Below are 15,383 nucleotides of genomic sequence, written 5' to 3'. Positions count from 1 at the left end.
ATAGAAGTCGCGCGCGAGACGGTGGATTTTTTCGCGAGCACGGTGAATATTTGCGGTTTGTTTCCATTCTGTCGTACGCCGCGGATAACGTAAGACTTTTATCGCGGCGAAAGTGTTAAGGAATATGAAGAGAAGAAATGTTGAGTGCGGTAAGTTTCGGAGGCCCTTGAAACGCAACAAGCTCACCGAGGGAATCTACGGGAGGTAAATTTCTTCGCCGCCATATGTCTCTATTGCGAACGATTTATTTCAAAATCAACAAATATTCAACGAACCTTGCCCATCGAACATTTTCAATTCACATTTCTGTTTTCCAAATTTATTCTTTGTCAGAGTTAGTATGTCCGCTTCGACCAGCTTGCGTCGATATAGCTTTGACGTTTACCATAAACTTCGACCATGCGTGCCAGTTTTCACTGAAATGTGCGTCGAATTGTAGTTTTTGTAACCTTCGGTGCAACAAACCAGTTGAAGTTCTAAACAGTTTCACAGAACAATAGAGTTTTACAAATAGACTATTTCGTTTTTGGTTTTCAAGTTTAATTACTGGTTTGCAATGTATAATTATGTAATTTCAATTTTAATCAGTGTTACTTTATTGTTTGGTCTGTTATTATTATTTGGGTTTTGTTTTTCTCTGGTCTATTTATGAGACACGAACTGTGCTGTGCATTTTTGTAGAACCTAAATTTTCTCTTGTTTTAGACCCACAAATAGGAATATGAGCTCAAAAAGTATGATAAATAATGACTTTTGTATGAATTTTGTTGAAGTTACTTTGCTAATGAAATGTCAAGCAACTGGAAAAACAATTTTCAGTTGTTGCGTAACTATAGCACCGTTGAGAAGTCAATTCATTGGGTTTAGAGCTGCAAGATGAAATCATTAAATTTTTGTATAGTTTCATTCAATTTTGCATTTAAATATATGTACATTTTTATTGCGTACCAAATAAAAAGATTCAATTTTAGAATATAAAATCCTCTAAAATCTAAAAAAAATTGAATTTATTATTCTGTTCTACTCCGATCCACATCATATTTTAGATGTGCAATGAAGTTCAAGATGAAATCTTTCATAAACTAATCAACAGTTTGTTTGAAATTATATATTTGAATTAATAATAAATAAAAGAGGTCTTTTAGAGTATTAATGAATTAAAATATATTAGAACCTTCGATAGCTCAGTTGGTAGAGCGGTGGACTGTAGTAGGCACGTTTGAATTAAAATATGTTATTATTGTATTTTATGCAATATATTCTGCATATTCTGTATCGTGTATTCTATAAAGGTGGCTAGTATGTTAATATCACAATTACATTAAAATGTAGTATGTGTGACTGATTTGTATGCGAAAAAACATTGTACAAATAACATAACACAAACTTTCATATTTATAAGCACTGATGAAGATATGTAAATATTTGTACAGTATATATACAAAAATTGTAAAAATAAATGTATTTATATCTCCTACAATGTTTAACTTATATATTTAAATAGATATTTTCTATGTATTTGGCACACAAGTTAAAGTTTAATAATATCAACACCATGTGTATGAAGCATACAGCACGCCTGCTCGTGTTACAAAAAGAGACGCGCCTGCAGGAGCTTTTATGATTGATTTTTCTTGCATTTCTACTCAGAAATACCAAAACAGTTAGTAATATAGGTCTTATAATTATGAATTCTATATCAACTTTTAAATATTTAAAGTTTCATATTTATTTTCCTTAAATATAGAAGTTCTACTTAACAATATGTTGACACAGCGACGATACATTGTTTTCGGTTTCAGTACTTTGGTTTATCTGAAGTTTCTGTTGCTATGGGCTATGGTAATCCTGGCGGACTTCATTCTAGAGTTCCGTTTTGAATTCTTATGGCCATTCTGGTTGCTTCTTAGAAGTGTTTACGATTCGTGCAAGTATCAAGGCTTGGTAAGTAATGTGCAACCTTTTCCTAAAACAAATTTTCCTGCAGCAAATGATGGTTCTGCCCTAATTAATGCAAAGTATTATTCTTTCAGGCCTTTTCAGTGTTCTTTATTTGTATTGCCCTCACATCTGATATGATTTGCTTCTTCTTTATTCCGGTGCATTGGTTGTTTTTTGCAGCCAGTACCTATGTTTGGGTACAATACGTTTGGTACACAGGTAAATATGGAACTTCTTAAATAGACATATCAATGGTCATTTGTAAATTTTTTTACAATTGTCAATCGATGTGTTAATTTGATTTCTGGTTTGAACAACACAAGTAATGTGTAATAATATTGCTATTGAACAGACAAAGGCGTGTGCCTACCAACTGTGATGCTATGGTTATTATTTCTATACATAGAGGCAGCAGTACGATTAAGAGATTTACGACACATGCCATTTCACTTGGATCTCTGTCGACCGTTTGCAGCGCATTGGTATATATTTCGTCTTTCTACGAATATTAATAAGTGAAACTAGCAAAAGAAGAAGTCTATGAAAAGTAACACTAGTGAAGAATCGTTTTTCTTTTCTGTTTAAGAGATATAGTAATGTAAACAGCGATGATATTGTTTCCTTTCAGCATCGGTTACCCTGTAGTTACGTTAGGTTTTGGTTTTAAGAGCTACATCGGCTATAGAATGAGACAGGTAAGTTTAAAAGTGTTTTAAAATTCTTCGAACAAGGTTTGTTAAATTTTTATATATAAATGAATTTTTTTTCTCAACAGAGAAAGCAGAAAGATGTAGCAAAAGAAAATGAATTCTATCTACAGTTATTGCAGCAAGCACTGCCTCTTGAACAACAAACGACAGTGCAACAGATTCAGCAATCACAGGTACACGTTACTCCGTCGTTGGAGCAGCACGTGAAAACACAATCGAATAAATTGTGTCCGCAGTACAATCCTAGCCCTGAGAAGAGCAGAGGTAGTTTGTATTTATTTTTATCCTAAGATGGTACTTTTTGTATCTGTAGGATGGAGAGGGCAATGTTAGGTACACAGGATATTTTGGGTTTCCATCGAGTATTTTTCTTGGGTTCGAGTTCCGGGTACTGGAACCTGACAGTTTGTGATATTCGGATACTTGAAAGTTTGTAAATTGGGTATTCAAATGATCGGGATACTCGGATACCTGAAATATCGTGTACCCTTACACCCCTAACTACGTATCATAACCTAATAATCTGAACTTATTGCAGGAAGCAGTAATAACTCTGCGGAAGTAGGTATACAAAATGGTAGTTTGCACATAGGTACACAAATTACGTCGCAGTCGCAGAATGTAACGACGAAAAACAATCACAGAAAGTCCTTGGACAAAGGTGAGAAACAAGAGGAACAGCACGTTAAACATAATCTGACGAACGTTTCGCAGCCAGAGAAAAACGAAAAGAGGTTTATACATACAAATGGGAGCACGGTTACTCACAATGATATACAATTCATCGAGAGGATCGGGTAAGTAAAAAGCGCCGTGCAGCAAAAATTTTTATTCGAGGCGTTCGGAGATATTTTACTAAATTTTACGAAATGTGACACATCCAGATCTGTGAATGATTTTGATGCAAATGAAATAGAGAAAGACAAATTTACGAAGGGCGGGAACTGTGGCCCGGCGAAAATGCAGACTAACGGTTCCGTAACAGGGAAGTGGAACAATATTAAAGACAGTCGAGAATCCACATCCGCCGTTAATAATCAACGTGAACGGAAAACACGACAGATTAAAACCACGCTCGACAGTATAAGCGAACAACCGAAACAGCAAGACGATTATTGTCAAAGGTACATTAGTTTGTTATTTTATTGAACGAGAGAAAAATTGTTACTGATTTCGTTATCTGTATAGGTTTTGCACTATCAATTAACAATTTTGCAGATTATATTCATTTTTTTGCAAATCAAATTCAGCACTTTAAAGTTTACTAAACTATTTTACTTTGAAGTGGTATAACTCTTGAATTATTAGGTTAAAAAAACTACATCGAATAGACCCGCAAAAATTATAGAGTTCCATTTAAAAAAAGGATCTGCAACCATATGAGAGATATAACTTTTTGTTAGTTATAATAGGACACCCTTAAAAAAGACGCTATATTTAATAAAATTCCAAAGTTAAAATTTGTCTATTTTCCAACGAGTTCTCGATCTAATACTTTTCTATTTTTCGTATCGCTAATTTCTACATGGATGTAATTTTTCTCTATTTTTTGTAACATAAGAAAATATAAGGTTCTTTTTCTATTGTCAGATTTCTCTTTAGTGTAATTCGATATCATTCAAATAGGTTACTGGTGTGTCGCAGGCTCGAGGCTGACATTAAACGCTTGAAGTCAGACTTGCAATCCAGTCGACAGCTAGAGCAAGAGCTTCGTTCACAGATAAATACTTTGCAGAACGGGGAACGCCAAGCCAAAGGCGACATACAACAACTCCAACACGACAATGATCAGTTGCAAAGCAAGTAAGTTACTTATCTAGCTTCGCAATTTCATGAAGTTTCATTTTAGAAACAAAAATCAATAATAATTCTTTATTTCGCTGGTTGATTCCCTATTGTGTACATTTAAAGATGGATTAATACAGTATTAACTTGTAATTTAATGATTGCAAAACTAATTTGCTCGAATCGTGCAATTAACAGTTCTCACTTAAGTTTCCTTATCTTCTTTGATTGAAAACTCTAAAAAAGATCAGAAATATTTTAGTTATCGGAATACACTTTCGTGAACTTTTTCAGAATTTTTCACTTCAGAATCGAATCTCAAATAGAAAAAGTTTTGACAAGCCGATTTCCTACAGAAGTTATGAAACGACCACGTATATAAACTCTCGTTAAACTGGGACTAATCGAAAAAAAAAATAAAAGAACAGTTTCATTTAAAAAATTCTCATGCTAATATTTTGTTTATTTTTTAATAGATTGCATGGATTGGTAACGGCTCGTCAATTGGACAAGCAAACCATGTCCTCGTTGGAAAAACGAATCGCTGAAGAAAGGAAACAGCGTACCGCGTGCGAAGCATCGTTGGTTTCCGAAAGACGAGCCCGACGAGCCGCGGAGGAGGCTCGTTCCGCGATTCCACCACCCCCGCCTCCACTTATCAGACAAGAATGCACGGACACGTGCAAGACTCGCAGAACACAAATGGAACAAGATTTAAAAAATCTGCGACGGGAAGTGAAAACGAAAGAGGAAAGGTAAAGTTTTCTCCAGTCGACGATCCAACACGTTATTATGATTTTTTTTTCTATCCAAAGAATATGAATTATATACCTTTTTTCTATTCAAAAGATATGAATTAAACTTGTTCTATTAATTAAATGTTCACTGTAAATAGATGACATTTAATTATTCCTAGTTTGGTTCAATATATCATATAAGATGATCCATTTAAATATAGATAATAGAAGGTTAATGAAGAGTACAAGTACAGGAATATGGGGTCCAGGACTGTAATTACGATAGAATAATACATATTTGAAAAGTAGAATAGGGTAAATCAAGTCACTTTTCTTGGTCGAGGAGGTTGAAAATTAAGTCTATATATATATTTTTTTAAATGTATCAATCGATGCATTTTGTCATTCTCTGTAGAAAAGTACTGAACTACTTGTGGCAAAAAATTATTAGTTTAGAAGATATTTCTATTTTAATAATATCTGAAATCAATCAATTGTCGTCTGAAACATTTTTTGCTATTATCGATTTAAATATGTCACCCTCTATAAAAGTGAATTATGGTTTCGAAATTAGGTGCAGCGCGTTAGAAAAGGATGTGACGCGGTGCAAGGAGAACCACAAAGAGTCCGAGATCCTGCTGGGAGCACTTAACGCGTTGCAAGACAAAACAGCTCATTTAGAAGATAGTTTAAGTGCCGAAACTCGTATAAAGCTCGATTTGTTCTCCGCGCTTGGCGAGGCGAAACGACAATTGGAAATCAGAGAAAGTAAGTAAAACTTGTTCTATATAATTTACGAGTAATTGGGGAGCACGGGCACCCAAGAATATTTCGTGTTTGGGTATTTTATCAAGTTCAGAACCTAATTTCGCTTAAATGTTGCCAACACAAGTGAATAAATTTGTAACATTTGTTGAAGATATTACCAACTGCTTTACGTAAATGAGACGAAATATAAACCTATGCGCACGCAACTATTGCAATATTTTGTATACTATTGCATTACGGCGTATCAAAAAGGTGGGACACTTTTAATCCTAGCGTGCCCCAAAGAGTTAACTGAATATTTACTACGTTTCATGAAGATTGAAATTATTATATCAGAGTTATTAGTCACTGGATTTTCTTAATATTTGCTATAAATATAGTTCATAAGTGTGTCATTTATGATAAAAATTGTATTGCAATATTTAAAAAAAGTGATGAAGATATGAATAATTACTCGTTCGTGATACAAAATTCATTGGAAAACTTCAATTTTATGTTAAAAAATAAATAAGAACCCGCATTTAAATTCACCGATTCCTAAAAAAATATAGGTTACATCGTTTAAATTTTGTCATTTTGTATTTTAACAGACTTAATCAGATCTCAAGAGAAGGAAATCGAGACGTTGAAGGCGAAAATAGCCCAGGACTTGGCCGTGATGCCACAAGACACATTCGGTCCAGCGCCGACCTGCGCAACGTCTAAACTTCGTTTAAACAACGAAGTCCGCGTTTCAGGTACAAAAATACGTTCCAACGAAAGTCCATGCCCCGGAGGTTGCACCGTGTCGAATTTGGATCCAAACGCCACCGCGTACACTCCCAAAAACTCCCTAATAGCGTCTACCGAAGCTTAAAAGTTGCAAAATTATTTGCCACCATTTTAAGGTTCATTTATTACAACAAATATGTTTCGAGTTTGTTTCTCGATTAATATTCAAATAATGGCATCTCCAATCCTTTAAAAGCCTCTAAAATATTTTTTCAACAGAAACGAAAAAAGAAAATATTTGTCGTTGAAACTATTTCTATCAAAGTTTTAAAATTCCAACTTGGAATTATTTTTTCGATTTTTCTAATAATAAGTTGATTTAGCAGTGCCTTTTTCTTCTATCAAATATTCTTTTTTAATAATTATTTCCACAATTTTCATTTAAATTGTTAAAAGACACTTTTTACGATTTAAATTTGAATTTATTTCCCGAAGTTTAATCATTTTTCCGTAACTAACTTTATAAAAATATTTTTCTTTTTTTTTTTTTTGAATAATTTTTACAGGAATTTGCATGCAAATTAAGTTTTTATGGTAGAAATAGTGTCAACAACGAATAAAAATTTTTAAAAATAAATTAAAACTTCAAATCTCTATGGAATAAAAATATTTTAACTCAAATTAACCCTTTCAAAATTCCAATTTATTCAATTATTAAATATTCTCTCTTGGAAATCCGTGAAAATTTTTCAAATTTGGCTCAGAAAAATGTTTCAATTTTCTTAGAGAAACTTCTAGAAACATGTTTCCCAATTTATCACCTAAATTAACTACGTACAACTATAGGGCGCGACTACCAATTTGTTTAAACAATATTTAAAAACATAGTCGCGTCCTGTAAAACATGCTGTAGGTCGATCTTGTCTTAGTTGATGAATATTAGAAAAGTTTCGAATAATTGATAAAAATTTTATTTAATTTAGTTTCTCCATTTTTCTAAATTAAAAATTTAACTAAATAATTGTTGAAAAAGTTTATTTGTTAAATATTTCGTTACGTAATTTTTGCAAATTAAAAATTTAATTAAGAAACAAACCGAAATTTTGTTTATTAATTATTTTAAGTGTTAAATAAATATAATAATATAATCGTTAAATATAAAATATAAATTTCCTTCCAAGATAGTTTCTTTGTTAAAAATTGTTTAGAAAGCTAATTTTTTTTTTATTCTGATTTATAATTTAATTTGAATTAAAATTAAGTATACTGGATCCTCCTACAGCATAGCCTAAATGATCAACGACTTGCTATAGGCAGAAATGTTACACGAGTCGTAATACGAAGCTAGTCCAGCATACAAAACTGTATTTAACGTCTTTGGCGAGTGAAGCCATTTTTAAGTCATATGTGATCATCCAAAACCAGCCATTAATATAAACATTGAATAAAAATCTGCCGTTCGGTCGTTTTTAAGATTTATGGAAACGATCGAGCCAAAATTCATCTTCAAAAAACGGTCATTCTATCGATATACTCTCACCCTCTTTACGTTTTTTATATTTTTAAATGCTTGTAATTTGTTAGCTTAGTGATACGTTTGAGTATTGGCTTTTGAACCGGGTTAAAATAACTTAAATATTTTGTAAATTGTTTTTTTATACTTGTATAGTTTTATATATTTTAAGTTAAATTAATTCTAATTAAATTGATCTGTTTGAATTCCAAGATGGTTGAATTAATTCTAAAATTTTTAATTCTGTAATGGCTACGAATTTAATACAAAGAAACTATTTTTTCAAATTACAAATTTAATGAAAGATTTAGACAAAAAATTTATTTGTAAAACGATTCGTCGTCTTTTCAGAAACTGATTTTATTTTTTTTTTTTTCGAAGTTTAAGTTTAACATCTTCAATATTTGACACATTTGTACAATAATTAATATCGTTATTATTAATTATTTTTTTGGCAAAAGTGTTGGACTTTGCTTTTCTTTCTGCCATAGTTTCAAAAGTTTAACCATAATGAACATAAATTACTGCTTTGTTCTTCAAAATCAAAAGTAAATTTAATTTTTTATGTAATAAATATTTAAAGAAAATTTATGCAGCAAAATATGACATTCATAATATTTATGTTATGAAAACAAAATGTTTTTAATCCGGGGGAAAGCCAGTACTTATTTCAATGAACAATTAACGACTGGTTGAAATCATAAAAAAAATCATTCTTCCATGGTTGTATATATAAGGCACTGTCATGACAATTAAATAGCATAGTGGATCATGACCAACTAGTCAAATGGATTTCTATAAGCACAAATATTTATTAGATATCTAATATTCGTTTGATATCCCTCCCCCTTTTAAACGGAAAAGCAATAACAATTAATTATATTTACAAAGGATACACACAATTGTTTACGATTATTCGTTTTATTTCACATTTCTTGGATGATCTACATACTAACTGTAATTGCACAATGAATACTTTGGCGTTTTTCAATTTACACGATTCGTTTGTGGTCGAAGAGCAATTTTTTCTTTACCTTTACGAACAATATAGTTTTTTTTTTATTTTTGAAAAATTTTAAAATTGATTACCTACAAAGGTCGTGTAAGTTTGAGGAAACCTTCGTTACTTTTTTTTTTATAACTGTTTAACAGTAGTTAGTTTGAGCGCGAACAAATATATATTTAAAAATTGAACAATTCACTGATGTTGGTAAATTAAACTGTCGAAAAATTTTAATGCGCTTACTTTGATATTATAGTGCACGTTAATAATAATTTTTAACGAGAGAGGGAGAAAAGAATAATTAATCGTACGAGACTGTTCCCCCTAATCGATTTATTGTCCCGACCGGAAATTAGTTTAATTAATTTTTAGTCGAAGTCGAACTCGCATAATTGTATTCATAAGTCCTTAAAATGTAACGAAACAATGTAAATAATTACTTAAAATAGACCAAACACGATGAAAAAAAAGAATATTACTGGAAATTGTTTGGGCAATTGCATTAGCACAGTCAAAGTGCTATAAAAAAAAGTTAATTCAACAGGGAGACTGTTTTGTTTTATTTTAAACTCGATTTAAAATTTGTTGACTTTTCGTATAAAGTAATTTTAATTTTTTAAACGCGATCTTGCTTAGTCTTGGTTAGAATTTTTATGGAAACTCATATAATATTTAAGTCCAAGACTGACCAGTTTGAAAATTATAGTGCTATTTTGAAATAATTATGGAAATGGATAACAGTATTATAATGAGAATGGAAAACCTAAATTTACGTCATTGCATTATACTTCTGTCGAATTAAATATGGTGGCTTGCAATGAATATAGAATTTGGAAGAGACGTCATCTGGAAGAAAATGTTCTGTTTGTGACAAACGAGATAACGTGTGCGACGATTTAAAAATTTGTTTAATTACATTAGTTACCATTAGGAGTGTGCCGGGTACCCGAAATTAAAGGGTTCGACGTGACTTGGTTCGGGGCACGAAGATTGTGGTTATTAGGGTACCCAAAGAAATGTAAGAAATCTAAACACTAAAGTACTCGAGTCTTACACGTCTTACGGGTCAAACGATTTTTCAATCGAATTTTACTACAGACTTGTAGATACCCGAAAGTTTGCGATACTCGGATACTCGAAAATTTCTGGTAATTTGGTACCTGAAAGCCTGAAGTGGCCGCGTACCCGAATATTGTCTCGCGGGTCGAGTGATATTACAATCGGATTTTATTAAGGTCGTACGAGTTCCTAAGCTGCAACCCAGGATCCGAAAGTTTATAATACTCGGGTACCTGATGATTTGTAATATTTGGGTACCCGAATTTTATTTCATGGGTCGGTCGATTTGTCAATTTGAGGTTAACAAAGCTTTCTTGGTGTCCGAGTTTCTTTGTATCTTGTCGCGTTGAGACCAGAAAGTTTCTGATATTTGTGTACTTGAGAAATTTCACCGCAAGTTTCGAGTACGTGCGCTCTCTTAGTGATATTCGATAAAAAAATCATCGCCCAGTCCTTGACATAACATTCAGGTTCCCGAACGTTACAAACTTCCGTCTTCGATTTCGGGTACTCGAACGCCCCTAGTTACCATCCACTGTTTTCTGTAATTATACATACGGTGGATTATAACGTGTATCGTAAGAAAAGAAATTAAACGATATTTTGGAACGCGGGAAATACAAATAAGTTAATTTAACGGAAAACGAGAACGTATATGTGTATAAAGATATTACTTTGAAACGAATGCTTTCTTCCTAAAGTATCGTGTTATCAAGTGCACGTTCAGTACCTGATTAGGGGACGTCGTATTGTTTGCGGCTAATACAGGGTGGTTCACAAAAAACAAAATCTAGAACATTTAAATAACTCTTAACAATTTTGAAGATACGAAAAAAAATGTTTTGTAATTCGAATTGTTTTATAGAACAAATATTTTAACGCACAAAGAATTTCGAAATAATTTATTTCCGCAACTTCCAAACGATGTTAAAATGATTCTATGGATGCATTATGTCATTTTTTTTTAAATAACCTTGAGTTTTGAAACTTAAAATTCCAGGATATTTCTTTAGATTCCTGGTCGATTTACTTCACCTTTGCGAATACAAACAAATCTGTTTCATGCGTCGTTTACTTCATTATTTCTGCAAAGTTTCCTTGGAAACGAATTCAATATCTGACATTGTCAACTTGGTTTTCTTATAACCTGTTACTCGATATAAGAAAACAGTAATATAGAAAACAAAGTTCTGGAAACTAGAACCACTCACGAATAAAATAATTGTGCAATTCAAGAAAAATATTCTATATGTCATATTTCTTTTTTAAAACGAATTAAATTATATCCGACTTAATTTTTCGTATCTATAAAACCTAAAAAAATATTCTATATAGCATATTTGCTGCTCAGAATGAATTACGTTATATCTGAATTAATTTTTCGTATCTGCATAAAAGTACGAATTATCTGGATGTTATCCTCCCCAAATGGACTACCCTATATACTTATCTTGGATTAAATTCCATTGTAAGGCTGGTTTCACAAACAATTTTACTATTTAATTAATTCGTATTGTTTATATTTAATTGATGTGATGTACACAGATTTAGGTACATATACGCACACACTCGCACTGTATATGTTTACCTAATTTCTAGAATATACACACGTACAACTAATTCTTTACAAGAACAATCTGGAATAGGTATTTACTTTCGATTGTATAATAAAAATTATACGAGACGGTGCTTTTTATATTTGTAACATGGATTGCATTGCAATTATGCCATAGAATCTAACTAAAATTAGTATTTTAATTGTTAATTGTCGGAATTGTATCGGAAGGCATACTAGAATAATAACGATTATTATTTTTTTTTGTTACAGAATAAAATATATTTGTTACGAATACCAGAAACGATCGGTTAAAAAAACAATATTTTTTCACAAATAAACGAGAAAGAGAATTTATTTTTTATTTGTCCAACGAAAATTTAAAAAATTGTATCAAACTACAAGCTAGTTAATAGTTTTCTTTCAAAACATTCTTTCGAGATAATAAATAAGATGTACAAAAGGGCACGATGTTAATTTTAGGTGGATAATATTGTTTTTTCATTATACATACTTGTATATGTTTATAACTCAAAGTTCTGTAAAAAATTATGCATTGGAATAATCCAGACGTGTGTATAACTCGTCTAAAAATATCAATGTTCAAGAATACATGTATACAGTGTTGTATCCTTTTTTTTTCTGTTGTCAAATGATAAGAAAATATTATCGAAACAGATAACGAAACCGGGGAGTCGGTTATGTATCGTCGTTAATACGAATATAATTTTTATAATGTAATTAAAAGTGCACGGAGTTATTCGAATCTTTATTTTAATTCGATGTACTTTGATACACACTCATATACAAGGTGATTCACAAATTAGTCCTCGCGAATAAATCCCGATGATCTGACAAAACAATGTTTCGTATTAAAGTTAATCAGTATTTAACCGACAAGAAATTGCAATTGTTTAAATTTAAAAACAAATTGATTTTTTATTAAAAATCAAGGTCACCGGTAGCTGAAAAAATTTTGACTACCCCGTACACTCTTGATATTATACAGGGTGTTTCACACAACTGGCAAAAGCAATATCTCTAAAACGGTTAGAGATACAAACAAATATAAGGCAAAATTAAACCACATCAAATGATGCACAAACTTAGTATAATTTTATACATTTTTATGCATTGATGCATCTGAGAAATGCAACTACGTCTTTTTTTTAAATGAAAACTCTATAATTTTGATCACACCAATTACTGGATGCAATTTTGTAATCTTTATAAACAAACATTAAGACATTTATGCCTTAAATTTAATAATTTAAGAGTCGTACCATTTTAAAGCGTACCAAACTATTTAGATGTACTTTACAGATGCGAAAAACATTTTTTCATTCTTTTCTTTACACTACTTACTGTTTTGTATATTAGTCTTGAATACTAGCAATAGGATGCGAATCAACAAGAGAGTTAATCTTAAAGTGATTGATATTAAACTCATGACTACAAGCGAGAAGGTTTTAACTAAAATAAATAGAAGTAAATTGAAATAATTTAAAAAACATTAAAGGGTTATAATTATTGAACTATGAAGTTTAGGAGATAAGTACCTTAATATCTTTTTATAGAGATTAAGAAACTATATCAAGTAAGTAGTGTGATCAAAATTGTAGAATTACGTTTCTTAGATACATCAATGCATAAAAATGCATTAAATTGTATTCAATTTGTGCATCATTTAAGACTGCTTAATTTTGCTTTGTAACATTTGTTTGTATCTGTAACCGTTTTAGAGATATAGATCTTCTCTATATCTTACTTCGCTAATTACTGTGGTTTTTCAAAATGTACATTAACGTATTTCTATAGTCAGTATTTATCATAATAGTATCATACGATTTTTCTTATAATGAATTCATAACTTTATCAAGGAATGTTGTAACAGTCAAAGTATTATAGAAAAGTAGTCGTTCAAGGATTTAAGTTTTCCCATTTTCAATTTATCAATATGAAATACTTAATGTCAACGTTAAACAAGATTCAATTTATTTGACAAAATTATTTATTTCTCACTTACTAACTAATTGTTAATATGGCGTAGTATACCGAAGGATACTAAGAAATTTTTTCAATGCCCAAAGAAAGAAATGTTTAATTATAAAAATACACGATGAGAATTTTATAACAGATTGCAACCTTGTTAAACAATATAATTTCGAAAATTCTCGAAAATATGCACAAATACTTTTTTTTGCAATTGTTATCGTATCATTGCGAAGGAAATATTCAAAATTATTTCATGGGTGGTCGGAATAAACCAGTAACAAATTTTTTGCAAGCGTTTAATATGTTCAAATTTACAATTTTCAGTGTAAAAGTATTCTTAGAATTACAAACATACGAAGGCATATTCTTTTTCTTTTTTATACACATCTTGTTTGTATATACTTTATATGTATATTTATCTTAGAAGTAAATAATCGATGGAGTTTCGATTCGAAACATTAGCCGCCTTCGATCGACTGAACGTACGTTTCAACGTTTTTATTTTAAGATATATCTATACAGGGTGTCCGTTTTATCTGGAACTCCAAAATATCTCAGAAACGACGAAATATAATGAAAGAATGTTTAACCAAAAATTGTTTGGCACGAAGAGAGGCATAACTTGAGATAAACTGTTTTCTTGAACTATTTTGAAAACCTAGCGTGATTGTGAAATTTCCGCCATTTTTTCACCGACAAGAAAACTGTTTATATCAAGTTGTGCCCCCCATCATACCAAACAATTTTTGATAAAATATTGTTTCATTATTTTTCGTCGTTTCTAAGATATTCTGGATTTCCAGATAAAACGGATATCCTGTATATTTTGTAACAATTACTCTCTGTTACTTTACGGATCTAACGTTAATCGAACGGTTTACAAGTCAAGTCGATTAACTTCACCTTAAAAATTTTTTGAAATTTTACTATTAAAGTATTCGATCGACTTACGATTTTATACTTAAAATAAATTTGTTTAATAATTAACTTTAAGACTACCGAATGACCATGTCTTTTTGACCTGTGAATAATAAATAATTTATTTCAGAAGACAATTTCTTATTTAAGCAACTATCTTATACTATCTTGTGCGTTTTATATGTACGTCGTTAGACGAAATCTATACTTGTAATAATACGTTCTATAATGTTTATTGGAAATTATATTTTAAAAGAAATTTTAAAAAACCATGTATACTATTTTCTCGTTTTTTCATTTGTGGAATTGATCGATTTGGCTTGGTTTTTTTTATTTAATATTAACAGCTAACAGTATAGAAACTTAATATTTTTGATCTCGAAGTCTGATGACAATGCACGCACATGCCCTGATTTTCTTTCTCCCGAATTTAATATTATGTTCTAGAGTTAAAAATTCAAATTCGTTAAGAAATTTTAATATTTTGTGCCTGGGTTTTCTGTCTGACACGTTAAGCGCCATCTTGCTTTCCGTTCAGCCAGAAATACTGACGGTCGGAGACCTGTTTAGATTGTGATAAAGCTGAATATTTATATTAGAATATATTTACTATGTGAATATTTATTATTTATCGCAATCTGCACAATGTATTAAAGTTTACTAATAAGTTGTAACATTTTGTAAAATC

General features: G+C 31.0%; 1 protein-coding gene across 3 annotated transcripts; it reads left to right on the top strand.

Moving 5' to 3' along the window:
- Window positions 1-6: 6 nt before the first annotated feature.
- Window positions 7-7,076, top strand: LOC122397207 (macoilin-1). 3 transcript variants are annotated; one of them, XM_043396209.1, is made up of 12 exons: window positions 7-204; window positions 1,803-1,944; window positions 2,034-2,160; window positions 2,294-2,423; window positions 2,570-2,636; window positions 2,717-2,915; window positions 3,190-3,448; window positions 3,536-3,775; window positions 4,278-4,454; window positions 4,913-5,191; window positions 5,748-5,941; window positions 6,532-7,076. In XM_043396209.1, exons 1-12 carry the CDS (start codon window positions 125-127, stop codon window positions 6,795-6,797), a joined length of 2,160 nt encoding a protein of 719 aa, XP_043252144.1. In that variant the 5' UTR covers window positions 7-124; the 3' UTR covers window positions 6,798-7,076. The 3 variants fall into 3 exon arrangements, with proteins under 3 accessions (XP_043252144.1, XP_043252145.1, XP_043252143.1); XM_043396210.1 differs by having other exon boundaries at window positions 2,717-2,918; window positions 4,296-4,454; XM_043396208.1 differs by having other exon boundaries at window positions 2,717-2,918.
- Window positions 7,077-15,383: the final 8,307 nt, after the last annotated feature.

This window comes from Colletes gigas, unplaced genomic scaffold (genome assembly GCF_013123115.1).
Source record: "Colletes gigas isolate AHSC1104 unplaced genomic scaffold, ASM1312311v1 Colletes_gigas_Sc00009, whole genome shotgun sequence".
NCBI lineage: Eukaryota > Metazoa > Arthropoda > Insecta > Hymenoptera > Colletidae > Colletes > Colletes gigas.
The sequence above is the reverse complement of the archived record's forward strand: the minus strand, read 5'-3'. Positions and strand labels throughout refer to the sequence as shown.

Bases quoted from the DNA above. Each gene is read 5' to 3' on its own strand.
- LOC122397207 (XM_043396208.1), top strand. From the start codon at position 125: ATGAAGAGAAGAAATGTTGAGTGCGGTAAGTTTCGGAGGCCCTTGAAA. The intron at 2,161-2,293 runs GTAAATATGGAA...GCTATTGAACAG, and splicing joins ACAATACGTTTGGTACACAG to ACAAAGGCGTGTGCCTACCA. The intron at 4,455-4,912 runs GTAAGTTACTTA...ATTTTTTAATAG, and splicing joins AATGATCAGTTGCAAAGCAA to ATTGCATGGATTGGTAACGG.